The 21,519-nt window shown below is 36.0% G+C and overlaps 2 protein-coding genes across 3 annotated transcripts; one reads left to right on the forward strand and one right to left on the reverse strand.

Annotated features, from left to right (window-relative positions):
* On the forward strand, positions 4,794-9,798 carry LOC109728284 (ABSCISIC ACID-INSENSITIVE 5-like protein 2). Of its 2 annotated transcripts, XM_020258654.1 has the most exons (4): positions 4,794-4,957; positions 5,559-6,492; positions 6,613-6,684; positions 9,178-9,798. In XM_020258654.1, the coding sequence occupies exons 2-4, from the start codon at positions 5,707-5,709 to the stop codon at positions 9,256-9,258; spliced, it is 939 nt and encodes a 312-aa protein (XP_020114243.1). In that variant the 5' UTR covers positions 4,794-4,957; positions 5,559-5,706; the 3' UTR covers positions 9,259-9,798. The 2 variants fall into 2 exon arrangements, with proteins under 2 accessions (XP_020114243.1, XP_020114244.1); XM_020258655.1 differs by lacking the exon at positions 4,794-4,957 and having other exon boundaries at positions 5,538-6,492.
* Positions 16,809-18,424, reverse strand: LOC109728412 (protein RETICULATA-RELATED 3, chloroplastic-like). The gene has a single exon (XM_020258809.1). It carries the CDS (start codon positions 18,315-18,317, stop codon positions 17,229-17,231), a length of 1,089 nt encoding a protein of 362 aa, XP_020114398.1. The 5' UTR covers positions 18,318-18,424; the 3' UTR covers positions 16,809-17,228.

Raw genomic sequence — 21,519 nt, forward strand, 5'->3', positions numbered from 1 at the left:
AAGTATCCCACCAAAGGATGCAAACATAACTTTATTGCTAATTAAAAATGAACTTTCGGAGCATACCATGTTATTTTTATGGTTATCAAACTCTGGACCTTCTATACCTTTATAAAAAACAAATAAAGCATGCTAGTAAAGTTCAAAACTATTTATAAGGAATGGCGAGTGTAAGTAGTTTTTGATATTCTAATCTTTTTTTATATAAATAAGTCCATGCGAAACTTGAATTAATGGGTGGAAACTTTTAAATAAGAAACAAGCAGGTCTAATGAGATTCAAATTCAAAACGATGTTTCCGTCCCAAGCGCAGATAGTAAAGAGTTTGATCGTTAGTATCTAAGATCTCAAGTTCGAAATCGCTTTACATTTTTAACTAAAGTTTATTTCAAAATATGCAAGATATTAGTGTCGTTTAATTCAACTTTTTTTTTATATTTTCAAGATGCCAGTAAGCTCATATACCTACATAAAAATTATTCTTGCACCGGATGAAATTTTTTTTTTTTTTTTGTTGATGTCTGTAAGTCCACGCACACGCCCATAGTGGCAAGGGTATTTACCAACTAATGGAATTGGGAGTGTTTGGTTTTTCGCAAAAAGCATGAAAAATAATTTTTAAAAAATAAGTTTATCAAGAAAAATACTATTTTTCAAATAAAAAATCAAGATAAAAATACTATTTTTTCATAAAATCTGAAAAAAATAAAAACTTTTTTTTTTTACAAATGTGAGCTACAAAAAATACTTTTTTAATAAAAAAATATTTTTTTTAAAATTTTTTTTAGAAACCAAACACCAGCACAGTTAAGTCAGTGAAGGTAATTTTACATGGTATAGGACACAAAAAGAGCACAACATGTGTGTGTGTGTGTGTGTGTGTGAGAAGGAAGAGAGAGAGAGAGAGCGAGAGCATTAACAGCAGTATAGGATTAGGAATTTAGGACCACAAATTAACTGCTCCTCCCTTCCATACACTTCCAGAACAAACCCTTCATGTGGTCCCTTGGCAACAGTAAGCAAGAACAACTGCAATCATGTGTAAGTTTTTTTAAAAAAATAAAATAAAACCCTGTAATCATGTTTAAGTGCTTCTCTAATAAGCAGGACACATGAGGATAACCTAGATAAGGAGGCAGGGGCTTTTTTTAATGTTCTCAATTGAGCTTCCCCACCCATTTGTGAGGAGTTTGAGGACTTTTTTTGTGTCCATCACTGCCCCCCTTGGGGAAGTCAAATTTTTTTGTGCTATAATGTTATAATAAGCTTCATTACAAAATAAATTATCATTCTCGAACAGTTCTTGCTCCCTCTGTCACTTTTGATTAATTTACCCCTAAGATTCATGGGCCAATGGTTAAAATATTTTAAGAGTTTTCGCGCTTACGAAGTTTGTGTTTACATGCATGCCCGGTTAAAAATTTCTTGGCGAATATTAGATATATCTATGAAAAAATTTTGACGTGGAAATATACAGAGTATGCATGTAAAAGCGGTTGCAAGATTCCATATTTGCAAGGGTATATATGCAAAAAGAACCCTAATTGTAGTAAGTTCTAGGTTATCATTTGAGCACAACCAAGTTATTTTTAAATTCCCTTTCTTCTCACTTTATTGGAAAAAATTATTAATATACAGAATGAGATAATGTAAATTAATGGGTATAGATAAAGTGGCATCCAATGGTTACTAAGGTCAAGCACTGGCCCTTGGTCCCTTGGACCACTCAAATTAACAATTAATGCCATGAGCAGTGTTAGGGGTGTCCCCATCATCATATATATAATTTTATTCCATTTTGTTCATAATTTTTTTTTTTTTTTTTTTTTTTTTTTTTTGGTTTTGGGGATTGGGGGTGGTGTGNTAAAACATCGCACTAACATTCTTTCTTCAAATTAAAAATCAGAAACTTTATAGAACTATAACTATTAAACAATACTATTAAACATTCTTTCTTCAAATTAAAAATCAGAAGCTTTATAGAACTATAACTATTAAACAATGCTATTATATAAAATGAATCCCAAATCCCAAATCCCAAATCCCAAATGAATGCTCCACTAAACAGAATAAGCTTTTTTAATAAACTACTACCTTATATCATAAATTAAAATGTAATGTAAATAGTAAACGGTTTATATGTTTGAAAAATTTATTTAATGTCTCCATATGGTCTATTTTATAAATACGTAGTTTTATCCCGAAATTAGAAATGTTCATTTAAAATAACAACCAAGTAAAAACCTAAATTTTTTCACGTACGATACCAGAACTTCGTCTATTATTTCGAGGTGTGGTGGGGGTTAGGGGTTTTGGTTTTTTTTTTTTTTTTTTTATATCAAATAAATTAATCTTGAATAACTTATTCCGACTTCCAACCAGGGCTAAAGAAAAAGATCTTGTATTTTCATAAAATTAGAGTAAATACTTATGCGTTGTTAAATTAGTAATTAGAAATCACGGCAATCTCTAAATAATTTATATATTAAAATTATAATTTTTACATTTTATTTTTTAACTAGTTATAAAATAGTTGAAGAATTATAAACCTGACCTCTAACTTAAAACTTTAAAAACTCCAGTTAATAAACACAGGAGCAAGCAATAATTTATATAAAACAAACCGGCCGTCCTTAGAGCAAGTGGCAAAGAGCTTGGTGGTTGGTATCCGAGACTCAAATTAGAATTCTAATTGATTCACATTTTTAGCTAAGTTTATTTCTAAAATAAAATAAACGAAGCGGGTAGCGCGCTACCTATCTCTCAAAAAAAAAANAAAAAAAAATGCTACGGATTCCTTATTACTAATTCATGAAACTAAACTAGTAATCTAGTAAAAGTAGGTAAAAAAAATTAGTTTTTCACATAAGTATTTTAAATTTAATGCTTAATTCTTTGTTATTGAAGAAAATTTACTGTGTCACATTTGCACCACATCAGTAATAACAAGCTAATAATATCTCTTCTTTTAAAAAAAGTATAATAAAAATATTTTTTTATAATCATAATGTGACACATTAACTAAAAAAATTCATTTGATTGATTGGAAGATATATGTATTTGAAAAAAAAAATAAAAGGCAACAAGGCCAACGCAACGAATTTAATAAAAAAACTTAGCGGGTCCATGGATGACGTGGTGGACCAAATGTAGACATTTTCCTGCCCAACAGGTCGTTGGGAAATTCTTATTCTTTGATGAAGTTTTAGAATATTTAATAATTTTACTAAGCTTAAGCTTGGAAATCATGGGCGAGGATTTGAACTTGACATTTTCTTTTTTTCTTTGAGAGAGAGAGAGAGAGAGAGAGAGTATTTATTGGTGCTTGACTTTTAACGACTCCTCTTTTATTTTTTTGTTATAGCAGTGCTACTAATACACATCAAAATAGAATCTGTATGTTACGTTTCTTCATTCAAATGCTATTATTTTTTTACTTGTCATATTAATATTTTTATTAAAATTTATTTTAATTTTTGTGAATTTTGAAATAAAGGTGTAAAATCTATATTCATTTTTGAAGTGCACAAATGGATTTTTTTCTTTTTGATAAGCAATATTACTCCCACCTTAAAACCATACATTGTGCACTCATACAATTCACAAGGTAGGTAACCCTTCTTTCGTGCCAAAGTAAAAAAAGAAAAAAAGAAAAAAAGTAAAAAATAAAGGTTGTGTTGATATCCCTACAGATCATTATAAATTGACCCCTCAACTATACCTTTTTTTTTTATTATTATTTTCAACTTTTTTATTATTTTGAGTTCAACTTCATGCAAGGTTTCTAATTTTTTTTTACCTTTTCGTTTAATCCACTTAAATCTATTCTAGTACAATATAAATTATTAAATTTATATTTATCTACCATATCTAGCACTGTTTGTTAAGAACTTAATAATTGATATCTGAGTTTCTTATTTTGACGCCTAATTGCTTTAGATTTTAGTTGAATTTATATTTAGAAAATAAACGAGACTACTAGTATTCTAATTTTTTTCTTTAAAAAATTATTAAACTTAATCTAAGGATTACAAATTATTAGTTGATTTTTTTTTCGTCAATTAAATATTTGTCAGGATGGGATGGATTAGTACGTGGTCCAAACAGATAAATACATAGCAGGGCAGATTTTAAATTCTTTCTCAAATTTACTATTAAATAAAATCTCATTATTTACTCAGCCTCGCATCAAATACTAATCACAAGGTTTTTTTTTCTTTTTTTTCTTTTTTTTTTTTTTTGAGAGAGATACGTAGCATGCTATCTACTTCGTTTATTTCATTTAGAATAAACTTAGTCTGTAAATGTGAATCAACTAGAATTCGAATTTAGATCTTGGGTACCAACCACCAAACTCTTTGTCACCTGCTCTAGGGACGGTCGGTTAATCACGAGTTAAACATGAATAAATTAGGACCAGCTTGAGATCGGCTCGAATCGAACTTGGCTCGAAAGGATTCAAGTCGATTCGTATTCAAGTTGAAATTAAAACAAGCTAAAAGAACGGCTTAAAATTTATTTGAGCTCGCTCCAAATTATTTTAAACCAGTTTAAATTAAAATTTAGTTAAATATTCGTTCTAATATTATTAATTTATTTCATTGGATGCTTGCTATTGTTTTTGGTATTATTAACTTATTTAGTACTAAAAATTTAAACGTCATGCTAACCAAAAAAAAAAAAAAAAAAAAAAAAACACAAAACACAAAACAAAAACTTAAAAATAGTCTCAGATCCGTTACCATTAAAAGTGCCCGCATATTACTTCCCAACGGGTTGTAGTTGCCTCTCTCGGGGGTCTCTCTTTCTCTCTCTCTCTCTCTCTCTCTCTCTCTCTCTCTGCGTCCTCACTCGCCCCCACTTCGATTCTCCTCTCTCTCTCTCTCTCTCTCTCTCTCTCTCTTTCTCTTTCTCTCTGAAGATTCCTCGTTCGATCAAACCGATGAATCGCGATATGGTAAGCCAAAAATTCGCAATTGGGTTTCTTTTAATCTGGAATTAGACTATATATTTGGTAAAATTTGGGTTTGCAGGAGAAGATCTAAGTACGATTTGTAAAGATTCTTATAGTTTCATGTAGGCCCCTTTTGTAGGATGAGCGAGAATGTGAGATCACTTTATTATTTGGTCCTTCTTTTTCCCAATTTGAGCACCCACGTAGTTGTAATAAGGATTAAAAAAAAATCACCTTTCTTGGTTGATGGGTTTCTGTTGGGTGTGTTTTTGTAACGGCTATCGATCTTTTCGTGTGATTTTTTCTACTATTTATGTGTTGTTTTAGCAAATTTTTTAAGTTTCCTTATTGTTTCTGATTATTTGGATTAGGAGCTGAATCTTAAATCTTGGATGGTTTGCTCCGCAGAGTTGGATTTTTTTTTTTTTTGCCCCCTTTTTCTGAGGTTTTCGATTTTGTGATAATTTTTAACCATTTATAGTTTCTGTTTTTCCCCCTCTTTTTCTCCTGGAAACGTGTTTAATCCTGTTGTTGCTAAAAGAATGATTTTTTAAACTAAGCCCACAATCTCCTTTTTCCTTAGTTGTGATATTTTGATCTGCAGGTTGGGCTTTTAATACTTGGAAAAGAAGCTGCGGATTGATTTGACCAAACAGCTATTTCAAAGAGGAAACTTTTGCATTCTAAGTTTCCCAAGAACACTATTTTTTGGGGCTTGATCCCTAAATTACCAAACTCAGTCAAATTGGTTGATGGGGATTCAGACTATGACCTCACAAGGCGGCGGCGGCGGCGCCCCGCCATCTCCGATTCATAACTTGGCCAAGCAAGGATCTCTTTGTAACCTCACTCTAAATGAGGTCCAAAACCACTTGGGTGAGCCTTTACACAGCATGAACCTTGATGAACTCCTAAAGAGTGTGTTTCCCGAGCCGATGTTAATGGACCCGGATAGTAGCTCGGCACCGTACCCGACGGGCTCGGGCCTCCAACGGCAGGGGAGCGTCACCATGCCACGGGCCCTGAGCAAGAAGACGGTTGATGAGGTATGGAAGGATATCCAGCAGGACAACACGACGGACAAGGAGGAGCAAAGGCCCGTCCAGGAGCGGCAGCCGACGCTCGGCGAGATGACCTTAGAGGACTTCTTGATTAAAGCCGGGGTCGTCATGGAGGGTAACATGCTGATTGGCAATGCTGGCCCTATCGGAGCCGGCGATCGAGCCACTGGCGGACAGGATTGGTACCAGCAGTATCAGCAGCAGGGCCAGCAGAGTATGATGGGAGGTGGTTACATGGCAAGCATTGCGATCCCACAGCAATTAGGGGTTGCGGTGGGCCCCGTTCTTGAGTCTGTGTACTCTGACGGTCAGTTGAATATCTCGTCCCCGACGGTTGGGGGGGCGCTTTCTGAGCCCCAGACTCCGGGAAGGAAGCGAGCAGCTGCTGGCGAGATGGTGGATAAGATGGTTGAGAGAAGGCAGAAAAGGATGATCAAAAATAGGGAGTCCGCTGCTCGCTCCAGAGCCAGAAAACAGGTTGAGATCCTTTTATTATTTCATGCGCTCTTTTGATATCTTCTTTTGATTACTATCAGTGTTTACTGAAGTTCCCTCTATGATTCTTTGATTTAATAAATGTGAATATTGTTCTGTCAGGCCTACACAAATGAGCTTGAAAATAAGGTGTCTCGTTTGGAGGAAGAGAATGAGCGGCTACGGAAACAGAAGGTATATTATTCCTCTATGGTTAATATAATGTTAGCATGCTCTTTTCGCTGACTGCGTTATATTGATATTGTTATCACAGAGGATGGTTCTATGATACATATTTGTTTCTTTATCTAAATATAATTTACTTAGTTGTATCATTACATCATTGGTTTGAACAATATGCAACTTACTGTTATGCGAAGTTGTTTGTTATGATAGTTTGGACAAGCAAAGGGTTTATGAAAATTTTAGAACAAGAAAATATTTTCTTGTTCTAAAATGCTTAAACTTATGATCAGATGTAGCTCTAATTTATCCTTTGTGGGTCGGAAATTTGTCAAATATTGTCTTTTCTGAAAGTCTGATTTGATTAAGAATACCGGAGCAAAAAGCCTACAGCACATATTGGCGCTTTATTATGGTTGTCCCTGTAATCTTATTAGCAGTATCATCTAGGAGGCGAATCTTATTAACAGTATCATCTATGGGATGCCACTGGCGCCTATCCTGTTTTATGATTTTTTTAGCCAAATTAAGCTCTGGGATTCTGAAATTATTCAAATCAAGATTAAAAGGAAATAAAATACCAAATGAGCAATCCTTAGACCATGAAGGAAATTGGTGGCTGGGAATTAGTATATCTTAGATTAGGGCTTGGGCATCAATAAAAGATAGATGCATATGAATAGTTGGGCACAAGGAGAAGGTTCAACATTTTCTTCTTAACATGCTTTTCCTCAATAGTTGATTCCACATAGGATAAGAACCTTGACTACGTGCACATATTTTCTTTGCACTAAGCTTTTCCTAAGTTTGTCTGGATCTTGTTTTGAAGACTTTCAATCCTTAATGGAGTATTATGAGGTTTGTGGACTACTGTGTCAAAAGAGGCAATAGTAGTGTGTCTTTCATCCTCAGATAACATGATAAGATAGCGAAGTAGCAGAGAGTGTTATCCGAACTCATAACTTCGATTATGTTGCTTTCCACTTTGATTGAGAGTGCAATGAGCCTTTCAGTCACTCAATTAAATGATTATCTGAAGCATTATGCGATGCAGCATCCTTTGTACTCTTGGGTCTTAGAATCCACTCTTCATTGTGTGCACATCATAAATTACGTGACTGAGGATTCAAGCTATTGACTACTGCTTACTATTTGGTGTCAAGGAAAAGGAAGACCATATTCTGTTCTCTATTTACTCCATCCAGACACCATATCCATGGGACTCAGATCCATGATTTTAAGGATGGCAAATAAAAAAAAGTTTTCTTTCTAATCAAAATGTGTGATTCCTTGCACATTATTTTGTTTTGTACATTTCTTTCCTTTAGGCAACACTTGTTTCAGTCCTTTCAATGCTTTAAGTGCTTTCAAAAGGGTTAGCAACACTTGTTTCAGTCCTTTCAATGCTTTAAGTGCTTTCAAAAGGGTTACTGAGCACTAGTTTAGTTTTAATTTTTGTTTCAAAGGATGAGTAATTTCTTTGACTTGCTATATGGGGTCTATCATATTACAAATGGAGTGAGCAATGTAATTGATGGTTTGATTTCAAAGATGAAAGGTTTGACTTCAAGGTACATTCCATGATTTTTTGTAGCAACGCTGTTTATTTTTTCGATGGGGTTAAGGAACAAATCATGGAGAATGAATCTTTAGATGCATTTTTTGAACATCAGTAAGAGAGATAACTATTACCTGCAGTCCCATTCTAGTCAATATTCGATTCTTCAATCGCATGGTTTGTTGCCTAAAGTTCTGATCTTTGAAGTGGTTGGTATGCTGCATCTTATGCTTGCTTGATTAGAAAGTGCCTGAACCTAGTTGAGTGACCACCACTATCTAAGTCATTTAAGCAGTTAATTTTATTAGATTGATCGTGTTACTACAGCTTATGTGTAATGTGGTGATTAGTTATGTTAAGAACTGGGTAGCCATTTTAATTGGCAGGTTGATACATTAAGCTACATTTTGTTACATTGGCTGAACAGTTTTGAGTATCATTAGGTAAAACTATCAGAACTTCATTATTGAATTTTAAATATGGAGCACTGGTTGTACTTAGTGGAAGTTTGTGTCGCAAAAAAGGTGCATCTTTGTGAGAACTAGAGCTTGGATGTATCATACATGTCATAGGCTTAGCATTCACATACTTCATCCTAGGAAAGGAATGAAAGGAATGTTGAGAAAAGCGTGCGTCAAAGGGCAAACATTATCTTATGCATGTGGGCTGTGGGGGCTGTTGCAATGTGATGATAGGCATATATTACTCCTAATATTTTGAGATAAGATGGTATAGAAACTTGAATTGCCATTTCCGGTATTTCCTAGTTGTGATTAGTATGTTCTTCTAGTAGCGTAGATTACGCGGATGTTGCATGATAAAAGTGCTTCTGTCTGAAACTTTTTCGCCAATAATGAATACCCTGCAGTTAAAAAGATATTCAGCTTCAATGTTTATAACAATTAAAATGGAAAGGTTTGTTCATTTTCACTTTGCTGTGGTTGCAGGAGTTGGACAAGATACTACGCTCTGCACCTCCTCCAGAGCCAAAGCACCTACTTCGGAGAACGAGTTCGGCCCCCATCTGATGGTGTTCATATAAAATTTTGTAGATTTCGTGGGGTGTTTTATCTTTTGTTTCGCAAGTTAGAACATTTGGTAGCTCTGGTTTATTTCTTAGCTGCTCTATATTAGGGTTTCTGAGATTTTAGGAGCCCTATGTCTATTATGTTGCTGTTTCTCGCTTTTAATGAGCCTTCCTTTTCAGTGTAAATCTTAAAATTAAAGTTTCCAGGTATGTTCCAAAGTTCTTCGAGCATAGAGTATCTTCATGGTGCGAGATTATCATGTTGGCGACTTTCTTAGGCTAGTGGAGGCTTCAAATGTGGTCTATAATTTGTAAACTGCAGCATTTATATGGCTCATTTGCTTCTTTTTATGAAGTTCCTAAAGAAATTTGAACTAATTTGGGCTTTTATCTCGGATAGCGAGTATCTTGACCAGATCAAACTTGTGACTTATTACATTGTAAAATTGAGAACATGTTGAATGTATAGTTTTACATTGCCTGTTGGAACTTTGTATAAAATGCCCGTATGTAGATTATGTATGAAAAATGGCTTATGACAGTATCTCTCTCTCTCTCTCTCTCTCTCTCTCTCTCTCTCTATATATATATATATATGTGTGTGTGTGTGTGTGTGTTTTGGGGGTGGGGCAACATTTCTATCCAAAAGCTACTTTTTGTAACGTCTTATCACTTTTTTTCGCCTACTAAAAGTTAAAAAAGAATTAGTAAACTCTATTAAAATTTATGAACGAGCAATTGTAGAGATTATAACATATTTATCATTTTGATTGGAGACTCTGCTGCTCTTTTCTGAAACAGGCTAGAAAGGGAGAAAAGAAGCACCGCTCCAACTATGTTTCTTTCTCTGAGAAGACATCTTGAGTAACATTATTAAAGTCATTGGTGAAGCTACACTGCTCCTGTCACCCTAGATTTCTAAGTTTCCTAAACTTATCATATTTCAAATATAGTTGTTATGTTGAGTGCAAAAAACATCAAAACACCGTTCTGGTTTCTTAAGCTTTTGGAGTAACTGGTTATCTCACGTATTATTTGTCCTAAAGTTTTAATAAAATATACACTCACAAGAATTTCACAGCAACTTTTAATAGAAGAGATAACACAACAAAATGATCATCCAAAGATTGAAGAAACTCCAAAGCATGCAGTTCTCACCTCTCCCTCCAAAACTTCTCATGAAGGTAAGCATGCATTAATCTCCCACTCTCTCTCTCTCTCTCTCTCTCTCTCTCTCTCTCTCTCATGACAAAGCCTAAGCCCTACTGATTTCTACTATACATACCTTAACCACCATGCAACTTGAATATTGAAATCGAGATCGACAGCGCAAAAGGGCGACAGCACGATGGTGTCGCCCTCGCAAAGAATCCTCTGAAGTGCGCTTTCGCGGTTAGGATCGTCTACTTTTGAAAGACGGTCGCGACATAGCGGGCACGTCCTCCCCTTGTGCTCCATCCATCCATCCAAGCAACTCCTGTGAAACGCATGGCGGCACCGGAGAACGCGCTGCTTGTCGGATTTGCGAATCACAGAAAGGCAAATGGCACACTCCTGATCCCCCTCACCAATCTCAAAGCAGCTGGCAAGGGCTCTGGTCAGAGGTGAGGCAAGGAAAACTGGGATTAGCCTTTGAGAGAGGGATTTGATCATAGGGAGGACAAAGTTGGTGAGGGAGTAGTGAAGGGGAGAGTGAGGAAGTGTAGGTGCATGTGTAGGTGACTCCATTAGTTAGAAAGGGAGTTTGTTGTATAGAGAGTTAGTGAGCAACATAAATGGCCCTCTATTTCTCAATATAAGGAGTGCATTTGGAAATTTTAGAGAATTATTTTGCATGGACCTTGTCCACCCTATTAGTCGTGGACGGTCCAGTGATCTGCCTTTATATTTAATCATCTTTTGTTTTGAAAAAGAAATCAATAAAGAAATCTGAATTTAAATTCCTGTTTGGACCCGCTTCTACTATTGTTTTTTAGCTGCCATCACCACCAATAGAGTGATTAACCAACAACATTTGTAGTGAAAAATAAAAATATAATTTTGCGACTTAATGCTTTGTTACATAGCTTGTTTGGTTCAACCCATCGGCCCAAAATGTTTAAATTAGTTATTATTATTAAAATTCATGATCCTTTATATTTTCAATCACAATTATATTTTTATTTTTTGAATCTATCGTATGGAGAAGTTGTTGAGAGAAATTTAATTCTCCTAATAACACTGCTCAAACAACATTACGCCTAACATTAGCGCCTAATTGATACTGGAACAACGTTGCACCTAACAGTGGGCACTAACAGGTACGAAGTTTATAATTGTATAATTTATTGTAAAGTAAAGATAATATAAAAAATAGATCGATCAACTTAACGGTCCATGACTAAGGTGACGAGCCACCAATTGTAGACAATAATTAATGTATACGAAAACACTGGGGGTGTGTGCTTTACGTTTAATGAGTTTCATGTTGCCTGGAGCATACCATTGATTGCACGTACCATGCCCAACTCCTCATTTGAAAGCTACACTACTAGATGACGTGTAGGTATCTTATTCGACAACTAAATGGGGCCCGGAAAATTGGTTGGCAATGGGACATGACACGTCAGCATAGGAAGGGTGGTGGCTGTATTGCAGGAAAAATTTTAGAATGCAACGGGTATATTAATGACGTGGCGTAACAAATCAATCAAAATTTTTTTTTTAAAAATATATGTCCCATCGTGATTATAAAAAAATATTTTTATTATACTTTTGTTTGAAAAAAAGAAAGATGATTGATTTGTTATTAATGACGTGGTGTAAGTGTGATAGTGTAGAATTCCTCGCATTGCAGGGGTGAGCAGAAGCACAAGCTGCAGCTTCGCGCAAAAGCCAAATCGATTGGTATTTATTATGATGGACTCCCAAGTGAGGCGAAAGATGTTTGTGTTGGGCTTCTTCTAGGAAAATGATGAAGGGGTGTAATGGGACAAAAGTAATGGCTCTAGTACTGCTTTGTACGTATATTGCTTCCGCCCTTTCCCAGCATCTTCCTAAATATCTCAATTCCGAAGTCCCAAGCTTGTGTCCTAAGTTAAAAACTCATGTAGAACGTAGCAAAAAAATTCGTTCATATTTTTTTGCAAAAGTGATTCGCGCTGAAGCACGAGGAGCCAGGATTATAGAGATTGATTCATGTATTTTCGAATCATCTATGAAGATTTTCTAACGTTCCAAATTCACGATAGATCGATTTCTAATCTATTATTCAAAATTCTCTAGAACAATAAATTAATGAAAGGTGTGACTTTTCTCTCTTACAAGATGGTTCAAAAATTACTCAGAAATTTCTGACTATTTTTTTGTAATTTTTTTCTTGTTGTTTTTATGAGAGAATAATCCGTATATATATATATAAGGGATTCCAAAACCCTAATATATAAATAAGAGATTAGATCGAATTCGTTTATAATTATTATCCTAATATAGTTAATTTAAAAGCAAAAATAATTTTAGTTCAATTAGACAACATAATAACCATCAGATCGAGTCTGATCATGAACGCACCTGATTCGGTTTATCCGAATGCCAACAACTCAGATCACATAAAAATTCAAATTTCTGATCTTTAAATATAGATATAACAGACATTTTAACAGACATTTTATATCATCATTGCCATTATTCTTTGCTATAATTCTTGGAATTTGCGAGTTTTGAATCTCATTTACTTAGTATTTAAAACAATCTCTCATTGGATACGCATATAAAATGATTATGGATTTTTAGTATTGCTATGCTCAAACAAAGAGATCAGAAAAGGGCGGTACAAAAGATCCTTAACTTCATGGGTTCAAGCATTGGTTTGTCGGAAAAAAAAAAAATGTAGTAGTAAAGAGAAACTTGCATATTAAACTATCCATAGAAATGCTGTTAGAAAAATACACAAAGTAGTGTTATTTTTTTTTTTTTTTTATAGTAGTGAAGATGTTTAAGCACCCAAGGTTGACTAGAAATTAGGCGGATCAAAATTTAAAATAGAGAGATAGGTATTGTACATAATTACATTGCATAACAAGATCTAATACATTTAGAGATTTTAAAAATTCTAGTGAACTGAGTTCCACACCACAATATTAACCCAAAAAAAGGAAAAAAAAAACACAGGAGGGAAAAGGAGGTGATTTTATTATCACCCTCTATATGTGGGGTTGAGAAATCTTAAATTCTTTATTATGTACCTTGATTCAGCTCATATTAAATGTAACATAAATTAATGTACCTTAACCCCAGGTCATATTAAATGTAGCATAAATGAGTGTACATACGAAAATTTATTTACGACCTAATCAAATTGATGAGGGAGGCTACTATACTTCTGGAAGTACGGAGCCTTCTATGCTTCCAGATCGTTTTCGATGTTGCGACTTTCGAATCGTCGATCGGCTCCGTTAAACTTGATCTAGAGTATTTGAAGTATCTAGAAAATAAATTTTATAATTTTTCAATATCATTTGCCTAGTGATTGAAGAGGCTCAAAATCACTAATTTTAATAGCCGTAATGAGCCGTTTGCAAGTTTAACAGTTTAGAAATATCCAAATCACGTGAAATTTTGATAGAAAATTTTTTATACTATATAAAACAAGATCAATATCTTTGATATAAAATTTTAATGTCATATTATCATGTTTTGTAAAATTTTTATTTTCAGCCGTTGATTTTGAGCCCCTTAGTTTACTAGGCAAATGATATCGAAAAATAGCAAAATTTATTTTCTAGGTACTTCAAATACTCTAAATCAAGTTTAACGGAGCCGATCGACGATTCGAAAGTCGTAACACCAAAAACGATCTGGAAGCACGGAAGGCTCCGTGCTTCCATAAGTATAATAGCCTCACTCCAAATTGATTGATGAAGAAAGTGATTTTTTATGCCTTTTTTTATTTTTGTGCCCATAAAAGGTAGGATTGGGATTAACCGTCCCAATTCCATTTGGGGATGCCCACATGTCCATAGAAACTAGAGATTAAGCTCCTTCGTCCAAATATTAATAAAACTAAAGGAACTGTATTAAACTTAAAAGTGCGTTTGATTCAAGTTATGAAAAAATATTAGAAATAAAAGTATTTTTAAAAATTTAATTTTTATTAATCATATTACTAGAATTTAATTTTTATTAATTCTATTACTAAAAATATGGAATTCCGGCGTTTAATTCACACAATCATATTATTTGAGATTATCGAAAATATAAAATTGATGTATTTATTTCGTCAATTAGTTTTAGGTAATGGCGTAATGCTAGCACTAATATCAGCACTTTGTTCTTTTCAATAATTATAAAAAAAATTATTTTTAAATTAAATTGAAAGAGCTTAGTAGAGAAAAAAAGAGATTTGACATTAGAGGGAGTGAAATAAATTTGAGGTTAGAACTTAGAAGAGAGTTGAGATAAGAAAGAGAGATAGAGAGAGGAAATTATAGCTTAGAGAGAGAATAATTAGCATAATAGGTAGAGAAATAGAGTCAATATTAGAAAAGATAGAGGGATGAGGTTAGAGAGAGATGAGATTAAGGAGTAAAAGAAACAATAAATGATGAAGGTGGGAAGGGAGAAAAAAAAAAGGGTCGGATTAGAAATTTTATAATTATCCAACTCTGATACCCACTCCCTCCTAAAAGAATGAGATTATTACTTTAGAGTGAATATCACTTCCAAATAAATTCAATTATCAATCAAATTATTTGATGAATTTAGTCAACTATCATCATATTTTTTTTAGTCCTCACCGAAAATCTTAAAAAAATAATCCGGACCCACCCTTATTATAATCAAACTCATCATAGTGTAGGAGAAGAACTAACTCAATCTTGTGCCACTTCCTTATCTATGAGGCATAATCTATTTCCATGTTCTCTAGATCACCCAATATTAGCAATAAATACAATTCCAGTATTATAAATGAATACAAGCATATTGTCAGTAACACCGAAAACATACCTGTCCAGCATCTGTTACCTGCATTCCCATCCCCTTGTGTCGCAAAATGTCGCATATAAAAGTGTCAGTTGATAATATACGAACCCATATACAAAATTCACGGTTCCGCTAATTTGTCAAGCTCAACGAATGACATAATCGTTGCGATTCGTAGTTCTCACACCTTTTGTTGTAGGTGCTAGTTCGAGTGTCCCGACCGAGCGGGAGGATCGCGGCAAGGGCTTGGCGCCCTAGCGGTATTAGTTGATAGCTTACTCTCCTACTTGCATTAGCTCCACTCTATCTTTATATTTTGAAAGTAGATGTTGTATAGGGTGAGGTTTTGAAGAGTATTTGATATATTTATATTTTGGAAAAAGATTGAAAACAATGTATGAAGATTTAAATGAAGTTGAATGCAAGTTGTATTTAAATGCTTCAAGCTCATGGTTCAAATTGTTAAGTTTCTCTCTTTTGTATACTTGTATGTTTTTACTAGTATCGCTTGCTCTTGTTGGTCTTAACACTGTTTGTGTTATCGTTATTTGATTGTGTATGAATTCAAGTTGTTTTTCTGGAAATTTGTTGTACACAATCTCGCCGGTTAGCCTTTGGGCGGACAGGGGAGACTCTGTCCGTTCGGCCTCACGCCCGCCGCCCTCGAACCGGACCAAATAGATACCGTTTTCGGGTTGTGCGGTCAGGGGCGTGACAGTTGTGAGTATATTAGTCCATTTTAAGACCACTTCAATATTGAGAGTAATATACCCAGGCACTACTACCCTGTGATGTCTACAAGAATCAGTGTTACATCTTAACACAAGTCCTTCCAAGTCCTTGAAACCAAACCTAAAGGCTACTGTGTAACATAGGCAAATAGCCAAACTCAATACAAGACACCGGAAAGACCATGTTCTCAACCTAATTCCAGCAAGAGCAAAACTACGATCGGCATTTTACCAAACCATACTCTATTTAACTACAGCAAGATCACGAACTTAATTAAAGCTCAACTACATTTTGACCTCATGTTTATGTACATATGTTTGCTGAAATTCTGCAATAGCGAAACATAAACTTGTCGCCAGATGCATCATAAAGATTATCATAATAGAGCTTCTCTTTTTTTCAAACGAAAGACCATGGATAATATGACAATTTCAATTATAAGAGCAACATCACACTTTGATTAGCCAATAAAATGATGGTAGTTGTATCTCTCCAGATTCAAGCTAATCTAGAAACAGAATGAAAAGCAGCAGTTTCTTTGAGAAACTGTCTCGCAGGTATCTAAAGCATATATATTGTTGACTATGTCAAAGGTCTGTTGCACGTGGAAGCATAAATTTTATAAATATACATTCGTTACTCATGACGAATCTAAACCAGTAATGAACAAAACACAACTGTGTTAACCATTCTACAATCCCCAACATTCTAGAGGCTAGTTGGTTTGCATCATGTATCTCTCCAACTTTCGATGCTCAACATTAGCAGTAATATTGAAAAGCTAAACTTTTTATCGGCGGGGCAAATAGATTGAACTAGGTCTATGCTGAGCTAACCAAGTGTAATACACATGCTCTATAAATAACAAAACTTGCTATATTTATATATCACTAGTCGACGTAATACAACAAAGCCTATGCGGAGAATACCAATCAAGAGACATTCTCACTAGCAGGATTAGCTTCAAGCAAAGTTGAATTTTCCATCACTTAGCTCGCAATGGCCCCGAAAACAACATAAAAAGATATTATTAACCAAAAAGCCATCAACATGTACTTATTGGAACTGAAAATTGCACCATTTTGTCATTTCACAACATCAAACTAGAACAAGAGCTAGGGAAAATGCCTCAATATCTCCATTATTTGTAAAAACCACGAAGATATTTTTACATCTAATACCTTAAACTAGTCTTTCACGACGCAATTCAAATCCTCATTCAATCCCACAATTCCATTTTTCATAAAGCTGAGATTCAATTAAGGGGTAATATGTCGCTTACTTGGACTCCTCGCCTCTCCGTAGCTCCTCTGCAGTTTCCGCCACCACCGCCGATTCGTCTCCTATCAACCTCTCCTTCTCCTCACCATCCCCCTTCTCCTCCACCTTCTGCGACCCCGTCAGCCTCGCGAGCATGACGAACGACATCCCGCCTAGTACATTATTCAAACACCTCAGCACCACCACCGAGACCTTGAACACGGGCGGCGGCGCCGCGCTCGCCAACAAGAACTCGATTCCGTTCAGAGTCTGGTACCGGAAGTTGCTGCTCAGGCCCATGTGCAGCGCCCATGTCCCGGCATTAAGAACCGTGGGCGGCGGCTTGTTCGGTGGCTCGAAATTCGGGTCCATCCTCTTGCGGAATGCGATGAGACCGTTGGAGATCGCCGTCCCCGCGAGCCCCGCGGCGAATCCGACCGCGGCGAAGAGCCCGCCCTTGTAGACGAAGGTGGCGAGGCGCGAGAAGAGGGAGTAGGGGCCGGGCTCGAACATGTGGCTCGGGAGGGACGAGAGAGCGGCGGCGGAGGCGGAGGCGGCGGAGGTGGGGGCGAGGAGGTACATGAGGACGAAGTTGAGGATGGATCCGACGACGAGGGTGGAGAAGACGAAGTCGAGCTCGTTGAGGCCAAAGTTGGGGCGCGAGGCCATGTCGCCGAGGACGCAGGCGCTCACGCCGACAAGCTCCTCCATGAGGACCTTGAAGGGGAACTGCGGATCCGCCGCAACCCTAGCTCGCCACCCTTCGATAAAGAGCCCGAGAGGCCCGGAGGGATCAGAGGGATCCTCGTGCGGGGAGCCATCGGAGCTCCACCCCGCGCCTCCGCCGCCGCCGCTACCGGCGCCGGGAGGCTTGAGACCGTCGCCACCACCGCCGCCGCCGAGGGAGGGGATGGGGCGGCATAGATCTGGGTTCGGGGATTTGAGGAGGTGGAATGGGAGAGATGCGGCAGCGGCGAAGGAGGAGGAGGAGGAGGGGAAAGGGATGGAGGTGGGGAGGAGGAGATTAGGGTTAGGGTTAGGGTTGCGGGAGGAGCGGTGGGAGTAGGGGGAACCGAGAGGGGAGAAGCGGAGGAGAGCGGCGGCCATGGCGAGCTAGGGTTAGGGTTTACTCGCCGAGAGTACCGAGGAAGGGGAAGGGGAAGGGTTTTTGGGTGGGGTTCGGGTTTGGGTGTTTTTGGGTGCGAATTTGGGTCGGGATCGTGACTCGAGCTTGGCCCGTTTGAGTTCGATCGGTTCTGTTTAAATGGTTAATAGAGCCTGGGAAGGTTCATTGTATCTGGTCGAGCAGTTGGGTTAGATTCATTTTCAGTGAAAAGTATGCGACAAGACCCTCTCAATTATTGGATATTAGAAGATCCACTTTTCACTAATCAAATTTAATAAATTTTGTTTCAATGCTAGCTGAATAAATAGAGGGATGATAATTGATCAAGTCAAAGTCATGTCAAGATGGCATATAGCAATAATATAGCAGGTTAAAAGTCCGTTTTTCGGTTCGACTTTGGTTCAACATGATTCAGATCAAACCCAACTCCAAATGTGCTTGGTTCGGAGTTAGTCAAGCAACTCGCATCGCACTGCTAATCAAAATATTTTTTTAAGAAAGAAAAAGGAACAAAATAGGAAATCCAAGAAAAAATAAATGGAAAGAATGATATCAATATGAAAAAAAGGAATAAAATAAAAATATAAAGCATTTGTTTGTAATTTTTTTCTTTTTCTTATGAAGAGCTTGAGGTTTAAACTACTTAATTAAACATATGACGGTGCCAAAAATGTTGAGGAATAACATGAAACAAAATAGCAAACTTAAATTAAAACAATAGTACTCTGTGTACCAACTATGCCCTAAAAAAGATTAAAATTGTAGCTTTAATCCCAGTATGGTGGGGTGGTACTCTATTAACTTGTTTTTTTTTCCTTGAAGTAGATGTAGGTTTTAAGGCATGTGGATTCTATATAAGAAAAACCATTCCATGTTGCTGAGTTGCATGTCCCACATGCTATCACCCTTTAGAATCTTGAACAACATGACAAGATTAATTAGGTCATGCTGTTTGAATAATGTGGTTGAAGGAATACTTGTAGCTTGACCAGTCAAATTAATTTTTTTCCTGAACAAGAATTTAAGATCCATTATGTACTCCAAGGTCTACCTACTCTTTCTCTCTAAATATTAATTTTAATATCCAGCCAAACACATAATAATACATCAGATTAATAAGAAAAACGTAAGAATATTTTGATAACTTCACACAAAATAAGCTGACATTAGAAAAACTTTCTTCAAAAGAGTTTTTAAGCTGTATTGAATAATTTGATTGAACAATTACTTTTTTTTTTGGCATGATATATATATTACAGAGAAATCTCAATGGCATAGTTTTATTGGACTATTGCAAATTCTGTGTGTGTGTTGTATGCATGACAGGGAATTGTCCCTCTCTTTTCAAATTCATGACAATATCTTCTCTCTCTCTCTCTCTCTCCCAAGTTCATGACAATTTCTTTTGGAATTTATAGACCAAAAGGAGTCAAATTCATGGCAATATCTTTTAGAATCTATAGGGTAAAAGGAATCAAGGACAAGTACTTTTCCTCCTCCCTTAATATTTAGCCTTACTCTTGTATGCATACTCTAAGCTGACTCACCCAGATCTAAATCAAGAGCCTTATCAGTTAATTTAACTACCCAGGGATAGTGAGTGACTACTGATAATATTTGATACTGATGGTCTCCTCACATGACTTAATTTGTTTAAATAAGATCAAAAGAATTGCAGTGCTTGAGAGGAAATTATTAGTCAAATTAGCATCACATGATCACCACTTCGCCGCGCTAATTTTTAATCAAGGTGAGATGATTACTCGCTAACTGTATACTGCAAAGATTTCTTTACAAAAAAACAAGGGATCGGGAATCTGTAATGCCAAAGAGTAAAGGCTTGATTTTGGTTTAAAATAATAAGAGAAATTATTTTATGTACCTTTTTGCTTCGAGTTACGAACACCTTAAATGTCCTTAAAAAGTTTAGTAACCAGTTTGATGAACTATTTAGCCCTACTATAAGGTACAACATTGTTTGATCAGTGCTATTTAAATGGTGTCATTAGAAGAATCAATATGTTAATTTTTCTTAGTAGGAGAATTGAAAGCACAAATTGAAGTTTCTACTTTTAAGGCTTAGATTCTCATTTCTGTCTGCAGCTTCTATAAAAGCTCTAAGTATATATTAACCATTTTTCTATCCTTAGAAGAGGTTTATTTTTTAATTATATTTACTATTAATGCCTACAAATATGAGGAGAAGATGATTGGGCCTTCATTAGTTTCTAAGTGCAAATAAATAAAGTTGTTTACCTTTTTTGCCTGTGTCACATTAGAATGGAAAACAATAAGTTGAGACTATTTAGTCCTAGCTTGTAATTACTATCAAAGTATATATGTTAACCATAGCTCATAGCATAGGATCCTTCACACCATGTGCATCAATGTGTAGGGCTCTGATTTTTCCTTTGTTAATTTAACTCCTCTTTTCTCCTCCAATCTTGGCCCATGTGGAGCCCTAGCATGTAAACAACATAAAGTGGTGTGTTAAATATGATCACTATAGAAAATGTAATACAAGTTGGTTATGCATAGCATTGAAGTAAATGTGAGGTCACATGGTCTCACTTGCGAAACAACTTGTATAAGTAGACTCCACCACCCTCTTTTAACCATCTCATACCTCTCATTCACCAAAGAAGAACCTACCATGAAAGCCATTTTTAGAGCTCTCCCCATCATCTTTGCTTTAATGCTACTTCATCTCTTCCTCAGCATTAATTCATCTCCTTCCTCTTTCAATGAGGAAATTTTAGGAGAAAGGATTCAATTACCAAGAAGGGTATTGCAAGCTACGAATAATGCGAATTCTTTCGATCCGAGAGAAGTTCATTCAGCAGCAAATAAGAAGCCTCAGATAGAAGTTAATGCAAGCCTTAGGAAGCTTCCACCGAGCAAGTCGAATCCGACGCAGAATTAGTATGGTAGATCTTAAGAGAAAAGAAGAGAGGAAGGACTCTCTTCTTATATTTTTGTAGTGAGTTTTTCTTTTTCTTTTTTTCTCTTTTTTTTTTTGTATAAATTCCTTGTCTTTGTTTAGTAGGGGGCTAACTAGGGGAGGAAGTTAACTGCTTGTGTTTTTTTTCTTTTTCTTTTGATAGAGTGAACTATGCAACCCATGAATGGGTGTATCACATGAAAAGATGATCATGAAATGTTATAGCATTCTAATCAAAACTC

The sequence above is a fragment of the Ananas comosus genome, linkage group 23 (assembly GCF_001540865.1).
Source record: "Ananas comosus cultivar F153 linkage group 23, ASM154086v1, whole genome shotgun sequence".
Taxonomy (NCBI): domain Eukaryota; kingdom Viridiplantae; phylum Streptophyta; class Magnoliopsida; order Poales; family Bromeliaceae; genus Ananas; species Ananas comosus.